The sequence below is a fragment of the Zea mays genome, chromosome 2 (assembly GCF_902167145.1).
Source record: "Zea mays cultivar B73 chromosome 2, Zm-B73-REFERENCE-NAM-5.0, whole genome shotgun sequence".
NCBI classification, from domain to species: domain Eukaryota; kingdom Viridiplantae; phylum Streptophyta; class Magnoliopsida; order Poales; family Poaceae; genus Zea; species Zea mays.
This window is the reverse complement of record NC_050097.1, coordinates 186075839-186098420: the sequence shown is the minus strand read 5'-3', so window position 1 is coordinate 186098420 and position 22582 is coordinate 186075839. Positions and strand designations below refer to the sequence as shown.

Genomic DNA, 22582 nt, shown 5'->3' with positions numbered 1-22582 from the left:
AATTATAATTAGAACGTATGTCCTTTGTTATTAATGCAAGACATTATCACTTGTACACATTGTTGGATATAACAAATCATTGTGTACATCAAAATAAACACAATTGTGAAATGTGTGGTCTCTTGACAAGTTAATTATTTATTCTTATCATTAACTATTATATAGAAACATCGTCACATGCAAGTTTAACGGGTCCCCACGGGAAACGGGGATGGAGAATGCTTTCACGTCCCTATCCCCATTTACATCCTCGTGGGAAGAAATTGCTCCATTTCTATCCCCTAATTTAGGAGTTTCCCGAGAATCATGGATCGAGACCCCATCATAATCTATAATCCCAATGTAACATCTTTCATTCACGACGGGATCCCTCCTAGAAAGATCACGAAGCCATCTGAATCCTCGCGAATAGTGCACCACTTCCATGCGCCCGCAGAGAAGAATGTGTTACAGGATATAAGCAGTTACTATGTACACTCATTTTAGTCTACGGCTCCTGGTCCACAGGGCTTCTTGGGACGTGACTGTTGAGCACGTTCCCACGTTCTCTGTCCTTTCGACTCCTAGACGAAGGGTCATCACCCTTGCCTGTGTCTCCTCCTGTACAGTTGAGAACATGTATAAATACATTGCTTTATTCAATAAAGACACGGTTCTCATTTCATTCTCGCAAACAGTTTCTACTTTCACAGAATGGAGCTCACTCCGATGACCTACAGCAGACAGTTCAGGCTCCAATAAAGATATCCCCAAGTCTTCGTTGGTCGTGTACTCTTTTCAAAAGCTTGTATCTTAGAAAATTTCTTTGAGGCCTATTACTATTTGGGTGTAACTTATTAAGGTCTCGTTTGGTTAGAATGACTAATCTTTAGTGCCTGATTTTTAGTCTCGCTTAGTCTCTATTTTGTCAAACGGAAGAACTAAAGTAGAGACTAATTGGATTTAGTCTCTAGTCCCTCATATGGATGCTAAAAGGGACTAATGGACAACATTTACTCCATTTGCCCTTGCCTAGAAAACTGGCATGAAACAAGAAAAGAGGTATTTTGGTCTTTATGTGTTGCATTTAATATATTTAGAATATGATTAGTCCCTACAACCAAACAGGGTATGGACTAAAGTTTAGTCCAGGGAGTAAACTTTGGTCCTAGGACTAATGAAAGCAAACGGGTGCTAAGTAGAGTAGATTTGAGTAAGCAAGAAATACAAGGGTATGTTTTGGTTAACCCAGGTCTATTTATGTACTCCTGAATGATCCTGAAGAAAAGCGGCTGCTTGCGGCTCCGCTCTACCGTTGCAAATTCAAACATGTTGGCGCCAAGCAACACTTCCAAGCCAGATTTTTTTTTCTAATCTATAGGCATGAGCACTATTTGCTGTAACATACCTTCAAGAAGAGAATTACAAGTTCACAATACTTGACCTCCCGAGACGAACACCACAAACATCAAAACGCTGCAACCAAATTGGAACAGCACCTAAGCTCATCTCTGATCACTGCACTTCCCAGTAAGAATATCCAATTGCCTATTATGCATAGTACATCATCAATAAAACATCTCACAAGGCTGGAGCCAGTTTTGTACTGGTGGGATTATGGTGAATTGTTTGCAGCACAAACAACTTCTAACTTTTAATTTCACTTGGGATTGCAAACCAATAGAAAGGGTATGCATGCTTACAACGTCTGGATGACCAGGGGGTGGCTCTGGCAATTTCGTTATGAGCTCCTCCAGCCTCACAAAATTTTGGGTTAGCCAGATTTATTCAAGTTTCCTGTTAGCAGTCCCTTGTGGGATTAAATATTCTCCTGGCGCCTTGCTCTCAGGTGTTAATGAAGTAGTCAATGGAAGTCTGGCTGGCCAGTGGATGTGAGGCAGCGGTGCCACATTCTGCTGTTGGGGTTGACGTGCTTTGGTGTTGTAATGACCTCTGTGATGGGAAGGTAGACATAATGTGTGTTGCAAACACCTGACGTGATGCCACTGAACCCAGCAAATGCTCCATGGACCTAAAGGACATCCATACAATTTTGTTCTGTAAAAATCCTACTCTTGCATTGAAATGAATACTAACACAAAATGAAAAGAAATCAACTTACAGCATTTTGCCCAAGTACGGTGCAGAGAATAGCATCAGATGCATTTGCCCGGCAGGCCCGAACCATATATGTTGGATCAATGTATTTTAGATCAGCGGGAACACCGATGTCCTTGAAATGCTTCTTGATCTGTAAGGTGATACAAATGCCACTGAATAATATGTAAAGTGGAAAAAGAATGTCCACAAATTACAACAAGAGCAAAGTTAGAGAACCATAAAGGGTCAACTCACATTAGTGTGCCAGTTCAAAGAAGGCACACTATAGCAAATCAAGCAATTCTTTTACAGGTTCCTTTTTAGGTATGTGTAACCAGAGTTACATAAAGTATGTACTCGTCAGGAATACATGACTAAAGGCTAGTTTGGAAACACCGTTTTCCCAAGGGATTCCAATTTTCTCAAGGGATTCCAATTTTCCCAAGGGAAAATGAACTAATTTCCCTTGAGAAAATGAAAATCCCTTGGTAAAATGGGGTTCCCAAACTAGCCCTAAGAGTATCTCCTTCAACATTACTTATCACTACATATCCTATTTTTGGTAGTGGAGGCAAAAAAACACTCCAGCAGACTACCTACTAGGCATAGTTATTAAGGCGATGTAAGGCGACCGACCCCCTTTTTACCTTTTAGGCAGTAAAGTGTAAGGCGAGGCGGCGCCTTAATTATATAGTAATATAAAATATTAGGCTAAATATTATTTATATAACACTAATTCGAAATTAACAAGTAAGCTAGGACAACTATAAGGTCTAGTAGACTTATTTCAACATAGTAGAATTTGGAAGAGCTGAGCCCCAGCCAATTGCAAATTCTTTATATGGCTGGCAATTAATAACCGGTGTTGGACTTCTGACCGCCTAACCAACCGGGGACTGCCCCATTAGCCGGCCTGTCTTTTTTGTGACCAAGATGAGGAAACGATCAACCACATTCTCTCCTCCTATGTGCTGGTGAGGGAAGCGTGGACTCAGATTCTGCAGGGGCTGAACTTAAATGTCATCTTACCACCTAATTCTATAAGCCGTTTTTGTTCTTGGTGGTCTGAAGCTGTCAATCGCCTCCCTAAGGATCTTCGGAAGGGTTTCAACTCTCTAGCCATCCTAGTCACTTGGGATATTTGGAAGCATAAAAATGCTTGTGTGTTTGATGGTTTTAGGCCTCAAATGCAATCTATCCTCGCCTCGGTGGCTGCAGAGGGACAGCTGTGGTGTGGTGTATGGCTGGTGCCTCAGGCCTTCAGGAGCTCTTGCTGAGATGTGCTCCTGGTCTTTAGATGGCAGATAGTGGGCAGTAGGTGTGGTGTTGTGTGTGTGTGAGTGGGTTTGCTTGAGAAGGTGTTTGCCCTCTTCTTCTACCTCTGTGTTCTTCCTCTTAATGAAATGACAGGCAGTAGTTCAAAAAAAATAGGGAAAAAGAAAAAGAAAAAAGGGCCAACAAGTCAGCCCACACAGCCCAACTAGCCCAGCACAATAGTGTCCAACAGTTTTAGGTTAAAAACTACACAGTCCTGTCTCCCGTGCAGCAGCCACCGCTCAACCTCCCCTACAGCTCTTTGGGCCTGTTTGGTTTGCTGCCTAACTTGCACTTCACCTAACTTTTTTCTGTCTAAGGTTAATTCTTCAATTCGGACGACTAACCTTAGGCAAAGTGTGACGCAGTTAGCCGCGAACCAAACATGCCCTTTCTCTCTCCCTCCCGATAGCTCCTCTTTCTCTAACGTGCGCGGCCGAGGACGTGTCCTGCTCGCCGCCGCACCTTGCGCACCGCCGGCGAGGTAGCCCGCACGTCACCGCGGCCGCTCAATGTCTCCTCTTTCTCAACCAACGCCAACGCTGCGAAATCCAGCTCACGGATACGACCCACACACTGGGCGGTACGCTTCACTTAACCCCCTCAAAACCCTATCCTCCCCCAAGGCATCGCCCCGCCGACGCCCTACGCCGTGGTGAACGCCTTAGGCTCCACGTCAAAGCGAGTTAGATGCCTTAGGCTCCAAGCGCGCCTAAGCGACGCTAAGGCGACGCTTCATAGACGCCTTAATAAGCATGCTACTAGGCCTCTCAAATTTGTTGCCCTCCCCCCCCCCCAAAAAAAATCCCCTCCCGCTACTCATTCTTGTTCGGCAAACAGGTGGCTACCCAATTTTTTTCCTTTCCACCCATGTGATAGGTCCCGTTCGATGCCACCAGCCTTCTTGCATGCCCCATCGTTGGCCTTCTTCCCCGTCTCCACACCGACGGCGCACTGCTAGACACCCTCCTCCCATCCGCACCAGTGCTCCTGCTAAGTGACTACTCTCTCCGTGGAGGGAGGCGCCCACCCCACTGGTGCCCCTCTCCCATCGACTCCCCTCTCCACAAAGCCTGGCACCCTCCCCAGTAGCATGGGGCGCCCATTCCACTGGTGCCCCTCTCCCGACAACTCACCTCTCCATGGAGGAGCAGAACACAGATGGCCGAGTTCGTCTATGTCGACAAGGAAGAGGAGAAAACCACGGATTTCATCTATGTCGACGAGGAAGAAGGATGACATATAGGTTCCATATGTCATTGACCGCTAAAAACGAATTTGAGTCATGGTTTACATAGTATTGTTGGCGTTGGAAGCAAAATAATGGGTAGTATCAAAATGTCTGGCTACCCAAACAGGCAAGTAGGGGACTTGTTTTGGGTATTGTAGCTGGTGATCCAGTGATGCTCTAATAGTATAATCTTGAATATGGTGCCACTTTGTAAATCTAGTATCAGATCTACACTTGGCATTCTTTGCAAGGTTATGAAAATGGGACTTGACAACAACAATTCAACATCAAATATAATAGCCTCTTCATCATTCATGAATTGGTGGCAAGAGGCTTCAGAAGCAGTGAATAGTCTTATCAATAAGGGCCTCAACTCTCATCATTTTGGGAGCTTGGATAATTTGAAACCACCGAAACAAATGTGTTTTTGAATGTGTTTTTGAAGGAAGGACACCCAGCTTAGTAGCAGCCCTTAGACTAGCAGGGGAGGAAAGAGGCTTGTGGGAGATGGCAGGAACCAAAATGCCTCTCCTACCTGGCAGCCTCCCGACCGGATTCTTAGTGGTAGTGGTTTGGGATCTTAGTCTATAGATGGATCATTTCCTATATGCTTGTTTTTGGCCCCGTAAGGGCTTGTTCGGTTATTTTCAATCCATATGGATCGGAGGGGATTGATTCGGATTGGGAGAGATTTTGACTTAATAGGGATTGAAACCCCCTCAATCCCCCTCAATCCATATGGATTGGGGTAGAACCGAACAAGCCATAAGGAGGTCTTTGTATATGATTTGGTCTATGTTAGACCTTTTTTCCTATCTTAATATAATGAGGTGCGGTTCTTCTGCACATTTGAGAAAAAAAATCAATGCTCTTGATTCTAGCAGGTATACCAGGCAGGAAGTAAAACCTCAATTTGGTTTCACAGAAAACCAAAGCCGCACACGGCCACCCCCAAACCCCTGCAAGGAAGTGGTCGTTGGGTTTTCGTCTATAATTTCATATGTACTATATAGTTTATACCCTTATACAGACCTTCAAAGATGCTATGTACAAAATCTATTTCACAAGGGATTTAACAAGAGATACCTTCTGCTGCATGTGGACACCAAAGTCACTAAGTATCACATTTCCTGAAGCGTCAGTTGCATTTGATTTTTGCAGTAAATCCTGTGCCAAGAGTACAAAAATACATTTCTAATTTTCACTATTCAGTATTCACCTATGAAATTAGAAGCAGTCAAGAAGGATAAACTGTTTAGCTACTGCACTGTCTTACCTGCCCTGCACCTTCAGCAACACAAACCACACAAAATCCCTTTGTATTAAGTAAATGCTCAAGGTGTCGCAAGACACCATGTTCTCCATCAAGTGTGAAGGATACCTTCATTCATACAGTAAGCTTTTGTCAGTGCATGTAAAGCGACCATTTAAGTCCATCATCTCAGCGTTGTGTTTACAGACCTCAGGTATCAGGCAAACATCAATCTGTCCACTGGAAAGAGAAGCATGCATGGCTATGAATCCACTACTTCTTCCCATTAATTTTACTAACCCAATTCCGTGGTATGCACTACGTGCCTATAAACAAATATGGAAGAAATCAAGTAAAGCAAGCACAGACTGTATGTAAAGTTCAACTTCATTTGACTATCGTTTTGAAATGCACTAACATTGAGAAACAAAGCCTACCTCTATATAGGCAGAATTGATAGCACGCTGAGCTTCTTCTACAGCTGTATCAAAACCAAACGTCTTATCCATAAAAAGTATATCATTATCAATTGTCTTTGGAACTGCTACAACTGAAACTTTCAGTTTTCTCTTTCGACACTGCAAACCAGAAAAAAAAATTAGACATAAACAACAGAAGAAGAATAACACTTTACACTCCATGGAACACAAAATATGTATTTCGAGTGTAGATTCATTTCCAACCTTCCTGAATCCTAACTAACGTAGCACACAGAATGGAAGATAGTTTTAGTACCAGGAAGTTGTGAAAATACATCCACTTCTCACGGCAGGTTTACTCAATACCAATAATTTGAGCTATAGAATTGGGTTCAAAACTAATTTCTTAGATTTAAAATTCAATAAAATTGCTACTTTTAACTTGAAAAGCAAAAAGTCCCAAAGGGGTGGACAGTGCATAGTCAGACAGATATTTGCATATATATAGGTAGCACTTAGGTAATACTCCATCCGTTCTAAATTATAAGACGTTTTGGCTTTTTGACATACATTGCTTTTGCTATGTATCTAGACACAGGATCTGCTTGGTTGCCTACATAACCTCTTATTTAGACCCCTTCAGTACACTGAGTACAGTCTGTCCCTGTTTGGTTACCTGCGCAGGCCCTATCCTCAAAGCAAGCCCATCCTGCATCCCGCTACCGGCTAAATCTTGCGTACCCAGCTCTGCACCCTCCCTCCCTGCACCCACTCTGCAGTCCAAGACAGAATCTGGCCACTTACACAGGAAACCAATCACACACATAACACTGTACAGCTTCCTATACAGGTAAACCAAACAACATCAATTGCATTGCCTTGTCCAGGTTAAGTGTATGCCGCATAACCTCTAATGTAATACAATACTAATGCGAGTGACCAATCAGACCCATAGTGTATATCTAAGTGCATAGCGAAAGCTATTTCTCTAGACAAGCCAAAACATCTTATAATTCGGAATGGAGGGGGAGGTATATATGAATTTGATTAGTGGTTATAGTGAAATGGACTAAATTTACCACATCCAAACATGCCCGAAGTCCTAGAAGTGTGAAATAGAAGAGAGAGTTATACCTCCTCATGAATAGCATTAGCTCCTGCATGGCTACCATTTCCACCAATTACAAATAGCATGTCAATTCTTCTGGCCTACAAACATAAGACGATCATGTATACAACATTGAAGCTGCAACAAGGAATATGGTGCCTTCAATTTCAGGTTGCTTACTTGTATGCTATCTACAATCTCACTAGTTTTAGCTCCTCCACGAGAGACTCCTAGGAAACTTCCTCCAGAAAGATTTATGTTTTCCACCACGTCACGCGAGAGCTGAAGATTCTCAACACAATGATTCAATAACACCATGAACAATTTAGTACCTGGGATAGAAAAGCATCCTTACCGGCATTTCTTTTAAGCCTTTCTCAAAAAATCCACGATAACCAAATGGGATTCCAACAATATTCTTCACCCCATAAGTCTCCAAAGTAAATACTATCTGGAAATATTAATACATGTAGTCACATACCAACTACAGCTCTGGTTATTCTATTCAGTGTTTACTTGAAAGTGAGGGATTCACAATTCAAAAATCATCTACAAGAGTACAAGTTCAACATATAAGCATTAAGGCATAGCATACTAAATCACACTAAGTTCATTTGCATTTGGCCACCTTTTTTCTCACTAGCTCTGGTCAAAAGAATTACAATAACCCATGAAACATATCTTGTTCCTAGCATGGTCAAAACTTCTGTAACCCTTACAAGTGTATGTGATCCATGAATGTCTGGTGCAGTATTTCATCAAGAACTGAACATATTGAGAATGCAATTGGTGCAAAATCACTTGAACAATACTATAAAACAATCATACCTGCCTAATGACATCATTTAGACCAGGACAGAGCCCTCCACAGGTAACAATGGCAGCCTTTACTTCTTCAGGTTCGTAATATATCTCCTTACGAGGACCTGCACGATGAACCCTATAGAAAGCAACTACACTTTCTCATTCATTTCTCATTCTTAAAATTAAACAGACTTCTTAAGTGATAAGAATAACAGTGACAAAAAAACTTGGAGGTAAGGGTGAAAAAGATTGTAAAACAAAGAAATAAGAAAATAAAATGGTATGATTAGCCAGACCAAATAATAAGAATATAGACACTACTTATTGTTCTCCATTAGGTATTACTCATGATATGCTGAAAGGTGAATATTGACAGAAGTTAACAACACTTGGAGTATTCTGGGGAAACATTCATACTTTTAGCATAAAAAGGTTTAATACTTTAATCACCTCTCCAGAAGAAAGAAAAATAACTAATGTGCTGCATGAGATCATACCACATACCAGTGTTCCACCCAGCTACAATCAGGATCAATGCACTCAGCTCCAGCAGAAGTAGGAGATGCATACTTTATCACCTAAATAAACACACTATAGTAAGTGATAATTCACCAGTAAGAAAAAACAAAGCCTCTTCTTGAGACCATGCCTCATTATATGTATTCATCTGCAAGTGTTGAACAAGTTATGCTTGTTATATGTGTTCAATAACGACCTTCAAAAGGGCTCTATCATTCTTATTTACATAACCGTTCCACATATCAGTTGATGAGCCATCACCATCACCCAGGGGAATTCTGTCATAAAAATAATGGATTTTGAAATCAAAGGAGTCAGCTACAGTTCATCGGTTTAGATATCAGAACTAGTCAAGTCAAAGCAAGATATAGCAGACAGGAATGAACCTGTTTTTCTTCAAAGAGAATGTAGTTCTTCTTGGTTCCAAATCATATATATCATTAATATGTGGCAAACTAAAACGCCTGTTCCAGTCTTCCTGGTACTTTTGGTTCCAAGAAGGATCAGTGAAATCTAGGTCTAGCTTCCCTGATATAGCTGTCACACACAGTGCTCTTTTTCTGCACTTTTGCCTGCTTAAATGAGTGAAACCATATTGACACTGGTCCTTTGTTGGACTTGACCAATGTTGCTGTGTGACAGAACTTGTACTTGCTTTGAAAGCAACAGCCATCCCAGACAAGGTCATAAAAAGTTATAATGGACCTGCTAATCCGCAGCAGAAATTCAGTAAGATAATGCTAATATCCTATAAGAACAGTCCAATTTGGATTCGGTTGGTGGATAGTAACTAAAATTGTATCGTATTGTGTAACTAAATTGCTAGAAGCATGCCACATTCTACCTAACAAATATTAAAGAAGCTTGCAGATGGATCCTGCAAAGCCTGACACTGGCTCAGTTTTCACTTCATAATAATCGGCCATGTTCAGTATGTTCACACTGTACAGTCCAAAACCTCCACTATCGAATGCAATGGTAGTTTATAAAACTGAAAACAACATAACATAGTTAGATGAACTGCTAGATGTCTCACATCAACATCAACATAGCCTTTTAGTCCCAAGCAAGTTGTGGTACGCTAGAGTTGAAACCCAACAAGATGTCACCAAAAGGAGAAAAAGAGAAAAAGGGAAGGAGAAAAGCATTTGAGAGCACTAAAAGGAAAAAGGCCTAAATCATGGTTCAGGCTCGTGGATAGCTTCTTTCCAAGCACTTCTACCCAAATACAACTCCATTGAGATATTCCATTCTTTCAAGTCTCTTTTGATTGTCTCATCTCATGTCAAATTTGGTCAACTTCTACCTCTCTCTTCACATTAGTGTCCTGTCTTATGATGCCTCTATGCACCGGTGCCTGATCTCCGATGGACATGCCCAAACCATCTCAACCGGTGTTGAATAAACTTTTCTTCAATTGACGCTACTCCTAGCGTCGCGTATGTCATCGGCTGAAAAAAATACGATAATCATAGCAGAAAAGATCTAGCTCCATTTCAAGCTATTTGCAAATACACCAAATCCGCAAACTCATGTAGGCCGAAACAAGCCAAAATTTGCACTATGCAATGAAAGGCTTATTGAAGGACGCTCCTCCAATCGCAGGTACCCGAAACCCACGGTCATCTGCAAACATTTCCAACAGACACGATCACACGAGCACCGATCGCGAGGGAACCGCCGCATCCACGCCGCCACGGCGTGAAAAAAACATTGGCATTGCGTCCCTAAAGTGTACACGCCTGCGGCGTCCATGCCCTGGCGGCCTGGCCCCTGGGAGACCCTAACCGCTCGAGTAGCTGGATCTCCGCAGTCCGGAGAGAGATATCCCGCGCGCGGACGCGCGGCGCAGGAGATGGATGGATTGGGGAAGGCAAGGGAGGAGGCAGCCTACCTGCGGCTTTCGACGGCGATAGGAGATGGGGGGATTCAGCTTGGAGCGCGCTCTGCTCCGGCCTGCCGGCTTGGAGGGTTCGGGTTCGGGGTTCGTCGCGTCGGTGATCGGTTCGAGTAGTTTTACACCCTGACGCGGCGGAGAAGCAGAGGCAGTGGAGCGGGGATTGACGGAGGAGTCCAGGTGTTCTCTTCCGTTTTCTTTTTTTTTAGAAAAAAGGCCAAAAGGGGTTCCCTTCCGGTTCCAGGTGTCGCGATGTGCGGTCTACCCGGCTCAGATACATCGAAAGGGTCAAAACTCAAAAAGGTCTCGCTCACAGCAAAGGTGTATCAAATGTTAGTTTACTCGTCTCCGTATCTATATTCAAACTTCACTTTTCCAATAATATAGTCTAGTATAAAATAGTATTTTTGATGACTATATAAGTGAACTGCTAAACACAGCTCCGCTTTCAACAATTATAGCTTCGGGTTTTTTTATTTTACCATAAAATAGCTCCACAAAATTAAAGTAGATTTGGGGAGTGTTGGGCTTTCATATGGACTCTAGCTCCTATAATACAATTAATTCGTGCCCTTGATGATTAGTGGGGCTCTTGTGTCTTAGTTCATCATCGTATACATGGTTCGCACAACGATTTATGTTCTGATATTGACACATACATGGTTCACATTCGGTTTGCCTCCTAAAACCGGGTGTGACATAAGTGGTGTCAAAGCCATGATAAATATAGTACCACTGACCTAGAGTAGCATTGGTCATTTTAAGGACTTACTGACTATTACTTCACCAGACTTGATGTTGCTTCAAACAATTAGTCATCTTAACTAATTCTGTTATACTCCTATATGTATTACCTCGCTAAGACATATTATTTTGTTCTTTGCTCTACTTACTTATTCTATTAGATCTGCTCTCACCCTTGTGCTTGTGACATCTTTGTAGATGCTTCCTAACCATAACCTTCTTATCTTTTGGGATTTTCACTCTTCCATCATTAAATTGCTACCCTTTGGCAAATTTGTATTCCCTTGACCTTGACATGTTTGTATCCTTGGATTCTTCAATACCATTATCCCTTAATTCAAATACTTATCTCTGAAACTCTGATGTATATTTAAACATTTCAGTTTATAGGTCCATGACCTTCTTGTCTTTTGAGATCCTTTCCTATTCCGTTGTTAAGTTTATATCTTTTGGCAACTTCTATTATCTTGATTTTGGTATGCTCGTATCCTAGGAATCTTGCATACTCTTATATTTTTTCATATGCTTACCTTTAGACCCCCAATGTCCGTTTAAAACCTTTCAATTTACATGTCCGCCCTTGTTTCTCGATATCCATGGGTGATCATTTTATTTTGCATATCCTTGGTGATCCCGTTTTTTTCCTTATAACTTCCCTCGATAATGAATTTTCACTTCAACTATTTTGTTGGAATCTTACCTATCTTACCCTTTTATTGTTCCCTTTACTTTGTCACTTTGTGCACCTTGTCTTCCTTTGCTGTGCTTTTGTGTGTTATCACTTTTAGTTTTGTCTTCCCTTGATCTTACCTTGATGCTTATCATATGCCTGCTATCTAAAATCTCCTCTCTACCGTATCAATTCGAGAGTGGTGTTTCACTTATCCCGCCCTTGGTCGTAACCTCATCTTTATCACATGCAAGTCTTGTCTTAACTCCATTCTTTGTTGTACTCATAACCTTGGTTCTTCAGCACCTTTACCTCTTCTCTTACACCCTTGTCTGTTATTGCCTTTAACCCTTGCAATATCTATATGTTTACCTTGATTCTTACTTTGACCCTTGAAAGAGATGTGTCATAGGGACATTTCTACTTGTTTTGATGATTAGGTGCTCAACACACCATCTTGAACTAACTATCTTTACATGAGTATGAGCACGGGTCTACTTAAATGCAAGTTGAAGAGATCAAGTCCAAATGAGCTAATCTGGATGGACAAAAGTGCAACTTTTGGTAAAACAACATAATCATGAGGTTTAAGTGTTTGAATAAGTTGCACATATCCCACTCTATGTTTCTAACACTTTGTTTTGGCTACTAACTCATTTCTGCAAGAAAAGTGCCTCTTGGACTTGAAACGAGCCATATTGAAAACTTTGGTGAAACTAAGACAAAAAGGTATGTTTCCTACACATAGTGTCACACCTAGATTTAAGGGATAAAGTCAGGTGCGTCTCGTATGTGCGTCATGGAAGAACAACACATATAATGACCAAATGTATAGAGATAAATGTCACAATCATTATTACATAGCGAAAGAGTCTTACAAAAATAAATGATAACAATAAAGCGAACTAATAATTATTCCTTGGTGTCATCAAGCTGACTGGGAGACACCACTTAGACTTCCTCGTACTCCTCGTAGTAGTCCTCCTCCTGGGCTACCTGTTCTTCTCCTGTGGGGAGAGATTTTATATATCGCAAGGGTGAGCTCACAAAAGATCATAGCTAAACAAGTTGTGGGAAATAATGTGCACGAACTCGCCAAAGGTGGGAGCTCATGTGAAGTGTAAGGCTAATCAACAAATAATGGTTAAAGCTGAGCATTGCTTAGCAGTTACTAAATGTAAGTGTATACCAGCCCAAAGTAATAGTAGATCAAAATTAATAATAAAACCATAATGCGATGCAAATGACAAATTAAATTTACTTCCATAAATTAATCATGTGAGTGTCCGAGCCGCTCATGACCGTGAGCATGGCTGATATACTAGTTTTACACTATGCAGAGGTTGTACATCTTTACCCACAAGTCATGCTACCCATTTGCCAAGGGGTCTAGAAGTCTCATTCATCTCTACCGAGGAGACGAGACAGGATAGCACTACGAGGCCTTTCCAAAGTTCCACTAGTTCGAGAAAACCCGCTACGGATTCGGGAAGAAGGAAGCATAGGAATCCCCTGTCCGGAAAGCTAGACAGACAGTTCGACCCGAGAACCTCCCTATACTCTACAGCGATGCCTCCCCGCTTGCCCCTTTTAGGTAAGGTAGTCTCTCCCTAGCTTTCCTAATTACTTGGCTAAGAGTGTTCCATTCCACCCTTGTGGTAGCACTGTTTTTACGGGTGGTTCTCCATGTTCCAATTAACATAGTAATCTTATCATGAACAATAATTAATCAACAGTAATAATAAAGAATCATGTGTCAAATTTATATTAACACCCAAAACCACATATAGCAATAGCAGGACTACCCAAAAGTTCATTGGCAAACAAGGTATGAAGATGGCCAACCTAGGGTGACCTATTGGGTCCCATCAAAATTAAGCATAAACATGCCAAAGTGATTATAGAGAACATTATTGGGTAAATAAAAGTGGTCAAGGGCACAACTTGCCTTCAACGAGCTCCCCCTCAGTGTTTTTGAAAGTTGCCCAGAGGGGGGTGGATAGGCGAAACCTGAAAATTATAACTTTACACCCCAACTAGATCCCATGATTAGTGGTTAGAACAAGATACACAATTATCGGAGTACAAAAACTAAGTCATTTGCTTGTAAAGAGTATTGCTTTCAAATAATGCGGAATTGATAAATCAATACAACTATTAGGTCTATGAGAATAAAGCAAGAGGGCTTAGATAAGAAGAGCAATAACACAAGTTCTTTCTTGCAGGGTGTTGCTTCACTAAATGAGAATTTAACTTGAAGCAACACCAAGTAATGTTAGCAAAGAATAGTGCAAGAAAACTTAGAGTGAGGGAAAACAAACAAATCACAAGTAATGAACACAAGAGACATGGGTGATTTGTTTTACCGAGGTTCGGCCCTCGAAGGCCTAGTCCCTGTTGAGGAGTCCACTAAGGACAGGTCTCTTTCAATCCTTTCCCTCTCTCCACCGATCACCAAGACCGGCGAGCTCTTCTTCTTCTCAAGGATCACTTAAGATCCCGCAAGGATCACCACACTCTTTGGTGTCTCTTGCTAGCTTTACAAGCCTCCAAAACTTTGGAGGAAGTTCAATGGGAGTCAAAACTCCACGCACAAATGAACACAAGATGTAGCACACACTTTCTCTCAATGAATCTCACAAGGCACTAGTGCTAAACTCACACGAGTAGCTCTCTCTTGCTTACTCTCTCTTTTGTGGCACTTGTGTTGGTTGTAGTGGTCTAAATCTTGTGTATAGGATGGATCAATGAATAGAGGTGGTTGGGAGGGCTTGGATATATCAACTATATGACTTGGAATGTTGCTTAGGCTCCCACACCTTGAAGCGGCCGGTTAGGCTGGTATTTATAGCCACCAACCAAATTGTAGCCGTTGGAGAAAGCTACTGGCGATGGGCGCACCAGACAGTCCGGTGCGCCACCGGACAGTGTCCGATGCGCCACTGGACAGTGTCCGGTGCGCCATCGGACAGCGTCCGGTGTGCCTCCACGTCATCCTCCCGTTAGGGCTTGGAGCTGGTCGACCGTTAGAGGCTTTGTCCTCATACGACATCGGACAGTCCGGTGCAACACCGGACAGTCCGGTGCCCCTCTGACCTTCTGCTCTGACATCTGTGTTGCACTGTGCACTTTTGCAGAGTCGACCGTTGCGCAGATAGTCGTTGCCCCGCTGGCACACCGAACAGTACGATGAATTATAGCGGAGTTGCGCCTGAGAAATCTGAAGCTGCAGAGTTCGGAGTGTACGGTCCCTAGTGCACCGACACTGTCCGGTGGCACACCGGACAGGCCGGTGCGCCAGACCAGGGCACACTTTGGTTTCCTTTGCTCCTTTGTTTTGAACCCTTTCTTTTAACTTTGTATTGGTTTGTTGTGAACCTTTGGCACCTGTGGAACATATAATCTAGAGCAAACTAGTTAGTCCAATTATTTGTATTGGGCAATTCAACCACCAAAATCATATAGGAAAAGGTTTGACCCTATTTCCCTTTCAATCTCCCCCTTTTTGGTGATTGATGCCAACACAAACCAAAGCAAATATATAAGTGCAGAATTGAACTAGTTTGCATAAGGTAAGTGTAAAGGTTGCTTGGAGTGAAACCAATAATTACTTCTACTAGATATGCATGGATTGTTTTCTTCTTATTTAACATTTTGGACCACATTTGCACCACAAGTTTTGTTTTTGCAAATCATTTGTAAAATTCTTTTCAAAATCTTTTTGCAAATAGTCAAAGGTATATGAATAAGATTGAAAGAAGCATTTTCAAGATTTTGAAATTTTCTCCCCCTGTTTCAAATGCTTTTCCTTTGACTTAAACAAAACTCCCCCTCAATGAAATTCTCCTCTTAGTGTTCAAGAGGGTTTTAAAATTTTTTGAAGATACTAGAACATTCTCCCCCTTTTGAAAATACATTAAGATATACCAATTTGAAAACTTCATTTTTAAAATTCGTTGGTGGTGGTGCGGTCCTTTTGCTTTGGGTTAATACTTTCTCCCCTTTTGGCATGAATCGCTAAAAACGGATACTTGTGAGTGAAATATAAGCCCTTTTTACTTTCTCCCCATTGGTACAAGTAAATGTAAGTGAAAGATTATACCAATTTGAGAGATGGTGGAATACCCGCAAAAGGATAGATAATACCGATGGTGTAGAGTGGAAGCGATGTTTTTGCCGAATACTCCATTTCCCTTTCAATCTAAGACTTAATACACAAGATACTCATGGAAGCATATTAGTCTTAGCCTTGGCACAAGAGAGATAGGAAATATGCAAATGTACCAAAGGAAAGAGACATGATTAAAAGGATATGTCAATTAAGCAAAATCATAGTTCTATATAATATAGATTGCTCCCCTTAAATATGTGCATTGAGAGGAACACATATTTTGGCCTTAAATGCCAATTGCACATAATTAGGTTAATGAGAACATATATATATCATAGAGAATGTGAAGTGCATTATGTCATAATATAAGTGTGATGCTCATGACCGATTATGCACTTATGAAAGCATGTTGGAAACATTTTAAGCAATTACCCTTAAGGATTTCAAAGAGACTTAAGGACCCTCCACCTTTGAAACAAAGGTAGCTTATCCTCGTTACAAGGTTAAGCTTTAAGCTCTTTGATAATAAAATCACTTCATCTAGTTTTAACAAAGAATGCATTAATGCAGGAATGAAACTTTTGAGAGGTTGAACTAGGTATGAAGCAGGGATAATGCATGGACATGCTTTCTCTTCCTTTTATACAAGATATGCAAAGAAAGTAGTGAAAAAGGAAGATCTAGGTACATGTGTAAATGAGAGGAAGTAGTTTTACCCTTTTGTACCTTCACAAAGAGATGCTCTCTTCACTGTGCTTTGTCCTTAGTCTTAGTTGCTTAAGACCTATATTCAAGACAATGTATAGAGATATTTTGCACAAGAGAGAGTTCTACAACTAGTGATCATTTTCCAAGTCATTGTTAGCATATATCAAATGGATCACAAATTGCATAAATGTATCATGAATTCTCCTTTTAACTTAGTGCATGTAAAGCCCTAAAATTGGCATAATAAAAAAAATATAAATGCATATAAAAGTGTTTTGGAGTTGTGGAACCTTTGGATATTTATTAGGTTTTATTTCTTTGTGCATATTCAATTAATAGGAATTAAAGTAGTCAAATAACAAATAAATAAATACGGAAATAGGCATCTAACGCTGAGGTTCTTGTATTTCTGTATTTGTACTCAAAATTGTGAAAGCAAGATTAAATTTGGAAAGTAGGAATGGAAAATAGAAAAGAAAAGAAAAGGAAAAGAATATACACTATAAGAATGAATATATATATATATATATATATATATAAATAATAGGCATTAACTTCATCTTAGGATTTTTATTGTATATTTGGGAAGCTTACGTTCGAACAGAAATTAAATTTGAAGTTGGAATCAAATTGAATTTGGAAATAAAACAAGAAAATAGGAAAAAAAAGAGCTCCTAACCATGCTTGGGCCGAATCCCTGGCCGGCCCAATCACCACCCTGCTCCACCCAAGCCGCGCGGCCCAACTGGCGCCACCAGCACGCTTTTGCCGCATGTGTCAATGACGGTGGACCCGGATCGTCAGCCATGTCTCCTATCCTCAAACGCCTGCAATATCTTCTCCTCCGTTGCGAGCGCTGAACCGAAGCTCCACAAATCCCGGGGGGAAATCGGCCGGGGATTAGTGCTATTTTCGCGGGGTTGTTGGGATTCAGCTTCGCGGGTGGCTATATGACCCGGGCCTCTCCCCGTCGAGCAACCAGAAGAACACTTGAAGCTCTCGCCCAATCGCCCAAGCTCGGGTTCATCGCCAGGAATCCACGCGCGTCGTGCTCGGTCCCGATCCCCCGCCTGTAAGCACTCCTTTATCTATCTCGTGACTTTCTCTGTTTCAAGTTAGAGCGGAATCGAGCATTGTTTGGGGTCGGGCACTGCCCCGATTGCTCGCCGGCGTGACGTCTGGCCACCATGCCGCCTTTGCGTGTGGATGTGGTACCCTGTACCGAGAAACTTAGTATGAACTTGCAGGATCGATTAGCCTTGAAATACTCTCCGTGTAGCATCTATTAGATAGGGATTGGGCGCGTATGAGCCTGGTGCGCCCTGCAGCAGCGAGCTCGCCGGCGGGCGCCGCCTACCAGGGGGCTTGGCGCTGTCATGCGGCGTTCAGGGAGAAAATAGAGCAGGGCCTCGGCTACACGCTTGCTGGTAAGGGCTCCTCTGGTGAACTCAGCTCTTACCCCGCTTTGTGTAGCACGTTTCGGATTTAGGGATAGTCGCCGGTTGGGTTTGATGGCTGTGCATCGGCGTGTTTGCCGCCGGTCAGGCCATGGCGCCGCCTCTGAGCAAGTTCCTGGGAAGACGATGGATTGGCCGTCGGATGCCGGGCCAACGGCTGAGGTTAAAACCCGCCTACCTATTCAAGCGTTGAATGTCAACCGTTGATCGATAGATGGAGGGATGGGAGGAGATCGCGATTGTTTAAATCTGAGGCATTGACACAGGATCCAACGGCATCGGGGGGGTTACCGGTTCACATAAGGTGGTGATATAATCTGAGCCCTCAAATGCCGATCCAACGGTTGAAACCTCTTTGTACCCCTTCGCCGAGTGACTTATGCAAAAGAGACCCTATCTTTTCTTTGTATAAACCCGCCGTCCTCGGCCACATACACAGCTTTACTCTAGAATTCTAGAAATTACAGATTAGTCCCCGAGTATTCACAAAAACACCCCTAGAATAGAAATAGACTTCAGAAATTCATAATTAATTCATCTTAACTCTGATTTGATCCGTTCGAATTGCGTTAGCTTCATAAAAATATTTTCTATGTAGTAGAAACTTTATTTATACTATATCACATACTTTTATAATTAAGTAATTGTTTACACCTTTTTAGTAGTAGATTTACTTTACTAATCAATATTAACATGCCTATAATTATAATTTGACTATAATATGATTTCTAAAACAAATTATAATCTGGATTAAAGTAAATTAATTGTTTAGAGTATATTTTCCTATAGGAGGTATAATATAGTTTAATATTTAATCACATGGATCTTCGGAAAATCATAACTTTATAACCGTAACTCCGATCTTAATAATTCTTGAACCCACGATCTCGTAGCAACACATAGATTATTATTACGCAAGTTGTTTTTATGTTTGATGTGATGTTAATTTTGCCTGCACCATGTTTGTCTGTATTCCTACGTTTAGCAGTGAGGACACGTGTCATCCGAAGAGCAAGTTGGTACCTTCTCAAGTCCCAGGCAAGTTGTGCCCTTGATCACTTCTTTTACCTACTCATGTTCGGATTAATCATAATGATCTGCATAGGTTAATTTTGATGGGACCCAATAGGTCACCCTAGTTTGTTCATCCTGAATACCTTGTTTACCCCCGGATCACTTGGGTAGTTCTGCTACTGCTTTATATGGTTTTGGGTTAATATTTCATTACATCTATGTTCCAATTATGTTGTTATTCTATTTATGTTCATGACAAGATCATTAAATGTTAATTGGAACATAGAGCTTAACTTGAGAACCACGTGCCACCACAAGGGTTTAATGGGACGCCCTTGGCTGACTAATTAGGAAAGCTAGTGGAGGACTACCTTACCCGAAAGGGGCAAGGGCAGTAGGGGAGTGGTCAGTGTAGGGAGGCCCTCGGGAGGATTTTGCTGCGATGGCGGTCCTGCAAGGGATTCCTGCATTGGAGCTTCCTATAAACTGTAGCGGGTTTTCTGAAGCTAGTGGAACTTTGTAAAGGCCTCGTAGTGTTACCCTGCCTCGCCTCCTCGGTAGAGGTGTATGGGAAGTCGCGATCCCTTGGCAGATGGGTAACATGACTTGTGGGTAAAGGGTACCACCTCTGCAGAGTGTAAAACTGGTATACTAGCCAAGCTCACGGTCATGAGCAGCTCAGGACTCTCTGATGTTTAAATTATGGAACTTAAACTCAATTTGTCATATGCATTGCATCGCAGGTGAAGTTGTTACCTTTGTTCTACTATTTAACTGGGTTGGTATTTACTTATACTTAGTAACTGCTAATAAAATTTTGACCAACTTTAAAAGCAATGCTCAGCTCTAACCATCTTCTTTGGTAAGCCTTACACTTCATGTGAGCTCCCACCTTTGGCGAGTTCATGCACATTATTCCCCACAACTTGTTGAGCGATGAACGTATGTGAGCTCACTCTTGCTGTCTCACACCCCACAGGTCAAGAACAGGTACCACAGGATGAGGCGCTTGGAGGATGCTGTGATGTGTTCGTGAGAGGTCTAGGTCGTCGTCTCCCAGTCAACTTTGGGTTGCTGGACCGTTGTCTCTTTATAATGTAATTATTTATTTTGTATAGAACTCCTGTTATATATGAAGATGTGACATTCGATCCTGTGCCATGATTCATCATATGTGTGAGACCTGGTCCCAGCACACCTGGTGATTATGTTAGCGCCCGGGTTTTGGACCCCTAAAATCCGGGTGTTACAGAAGTGGTATCAGAGGAATGTTGACTGTAGGACGAAACCTAGATAGAACTGGACAACCAATACTTACTTACCTTTGCTACTCTGATTCTTTTCTAAACTTTTCTTATTCTTTTCTCATCTATTTCCGCTTTACTCTGATTATTCTTACCTTTTCCTTCTAAAGACAAAAGTGGATTTCACACTTTGAAATCCCGTGCCTAAAGTGACCTTTAGGAATAGGAGACCTAATCTTAGGAACAAAATCAAAACTATTTTTGTCAATATTTGTATGCTTGGATGTTTGTTCTTGTGATACATGTCTGATTTGGATTTTTGATTGAGTGTGATGAGTTGTGGAGTAATGTCCACAATTACATCTGCATATACATATAGAAAAAAATGCTTATAAAAAAATAACTACATAAACTAGATTATCCCCCATTAAAGTATCTAGCCTAACAATATCCATCTAATCTTGAAAGATTCTATCTTACACTCATAGATCCATCTTATCTTAAAAGATACTCATCTTATCTTGAAAAGATTTTATCTTATCCTAATAGATCTAACTGACCTCAAAAGATTCTACCTTATCCTTATGGATTCATCTTGCCCTAATTAGCATATTTATCCCACTCTAGAATAACAACCATGATCTAATCCAAAGTAATTAGATATTATCTAGTCTAATCTAGTTATACCATCTAATCTAATAAGATCCAATCTAAAGTGAGTTACTTAACGGACTAGTTAATACTAGTGAAATAGATTAGATCCTGCTGACCATGTTTTAACTTAAATTAGTACATCAGACCAAACCACCCATGAACAAATAACTTACCAGCATATTCATGGTGACCATCCATCTCATCCTAGATGTTGCCATAATACACTTATCTTATGCCACCAACCTGTTAACCATCTGTCCTTACCTACAAGTTATCCTAACTACATGTCCCTAATTCAGATAAAGACTTCAAGAACGAAGATCGAAGATGATCGACCTCATCCAATCAAGGAAGGATAAGATTCAAGCTAGATTTTCAAAAGTAATCAAGATACACAATCTTGAATAGAATCTTTCCTAGCCCTACTCTTTCTTAACCAAACCTATATATGCTCTAAAGACATCTTCTATCCTACATAATAAAGTGGACATACATATATGTACCCATGCTCTCCTAATCACTCACTGATGAAAAAAAAGAGAGACTCTTGATTTTTAAACTAATTAGAAACTAAAAGCTAAATTACAAACCACTCTTCCTATATCCTCTTTCTTACAAATCTCGAGGACGAGATTTCTTGTATGGGGGGTAGGATTTGTAAAGCCCTAAAATTGGCATAATAAAAAAATATATAAATGCATATAAAAGTGTTTTGGAGTTGTGGAACCTTTGGATATTTATTAGGTTTTATTTCTTTGTGCATATTCAATTAATAGGAATTAAAGTAGTCAAATAACAAATAAATAAATACGGAAATAGGCATCTAACGCTGAGGTTCTTGTATTTCTGTATTTGTACTCAAAATTGTGAAAGCAAGATTAAATTTGGAAAGTAGGAATGGAAAATAGAAAAGAAAAGAAAAGGAAAAGAATATACACTATAAGAATGAATATATATATATATATATATATATATATATATATATATATAAATAATAGGCATTAACTTCATCTTAGGATTTTTATTGTATATTTGGGAAGCTTACGTTCGAACAGAAATTAAATTTGAAGTTGGAATCAAATTGAATTTGGAAATAAAACAAGAAAATAGGAAAAAAAAGAGCTCCTAACCATGCTTGGGCCGAATCCCTGGCCGGCCCAATCACCACCCTGCTCCACCCAAGCCGCGTGGCCCAACTGGCGCCACCAGCACGCTTTTGCCGCATGTGTCAATGACGGTGGACCCGGATCGTCAGCCATGTCTCCTATCCTCAAACGCCTGCAATATCTTCTCCTCCGTTGCGAGCGCTGAACCGAAGCTCCACAAATCCCGGGGGGAAATCGGCCGGGGATTAGTG

The 22582-nt window shown here is 41.1% G+C and overlaps 1 protein-coding gene across 7 annotated transcripts; it reads right to left on the bottom strand.

The window, feature by feature from the left end:
• Positions 1-1466: 1466 nt before the first annotated feature.
• LOC103647427 (ATP-dependent 6-phosphofructokinase 5, chloroplastic) lies at positions 1467-10951 on the bottom strand. Of its 7 annotated transcripts, none has more exons than XM_008671968.4 (15): positions 10621-10850; positions 9571-10177; positions 9113-9431; positions 8923-9004; positions 8712-8785; positions 8232-8343; positions 7759-7854; positions 7584-7685; positions 7430-7504; positions 6314-6454; positions 6086-6202; positions 5901-6005; positions 5711-5818; positions 2102-2230; positions 1467-2011 (listed from the first exon to the last, which is right to left on the bottom strand). In XM_008671968.4, exons 3-15 carry the CDS (start codon positions 9412-9414, stop codon positions 1844-1846), a joined length of 1611 nt encoding a protein of 536 aa, XP_008670190.1. In that variant the 5' UTR covers positions 9415-9431; positions 9571-10177; positions 10621-10850; the 3' UTR covers positions 1467-1843. The 7 variants fall into 7 exon arrangements, with proteins under 7 accessions (XP_008670190.1, XP_020404090.1, XP_008670189.1 ...); XM_020548501.3 differs by having other exon boundaries at positions 5711-5791; XM_008671967.4 differs by having other exon boundaries at positions 9571-10352; positions 10621-10809.
• Between the last annotated feature and the right edge of the window lie 11631 nt (positions 10952-22582).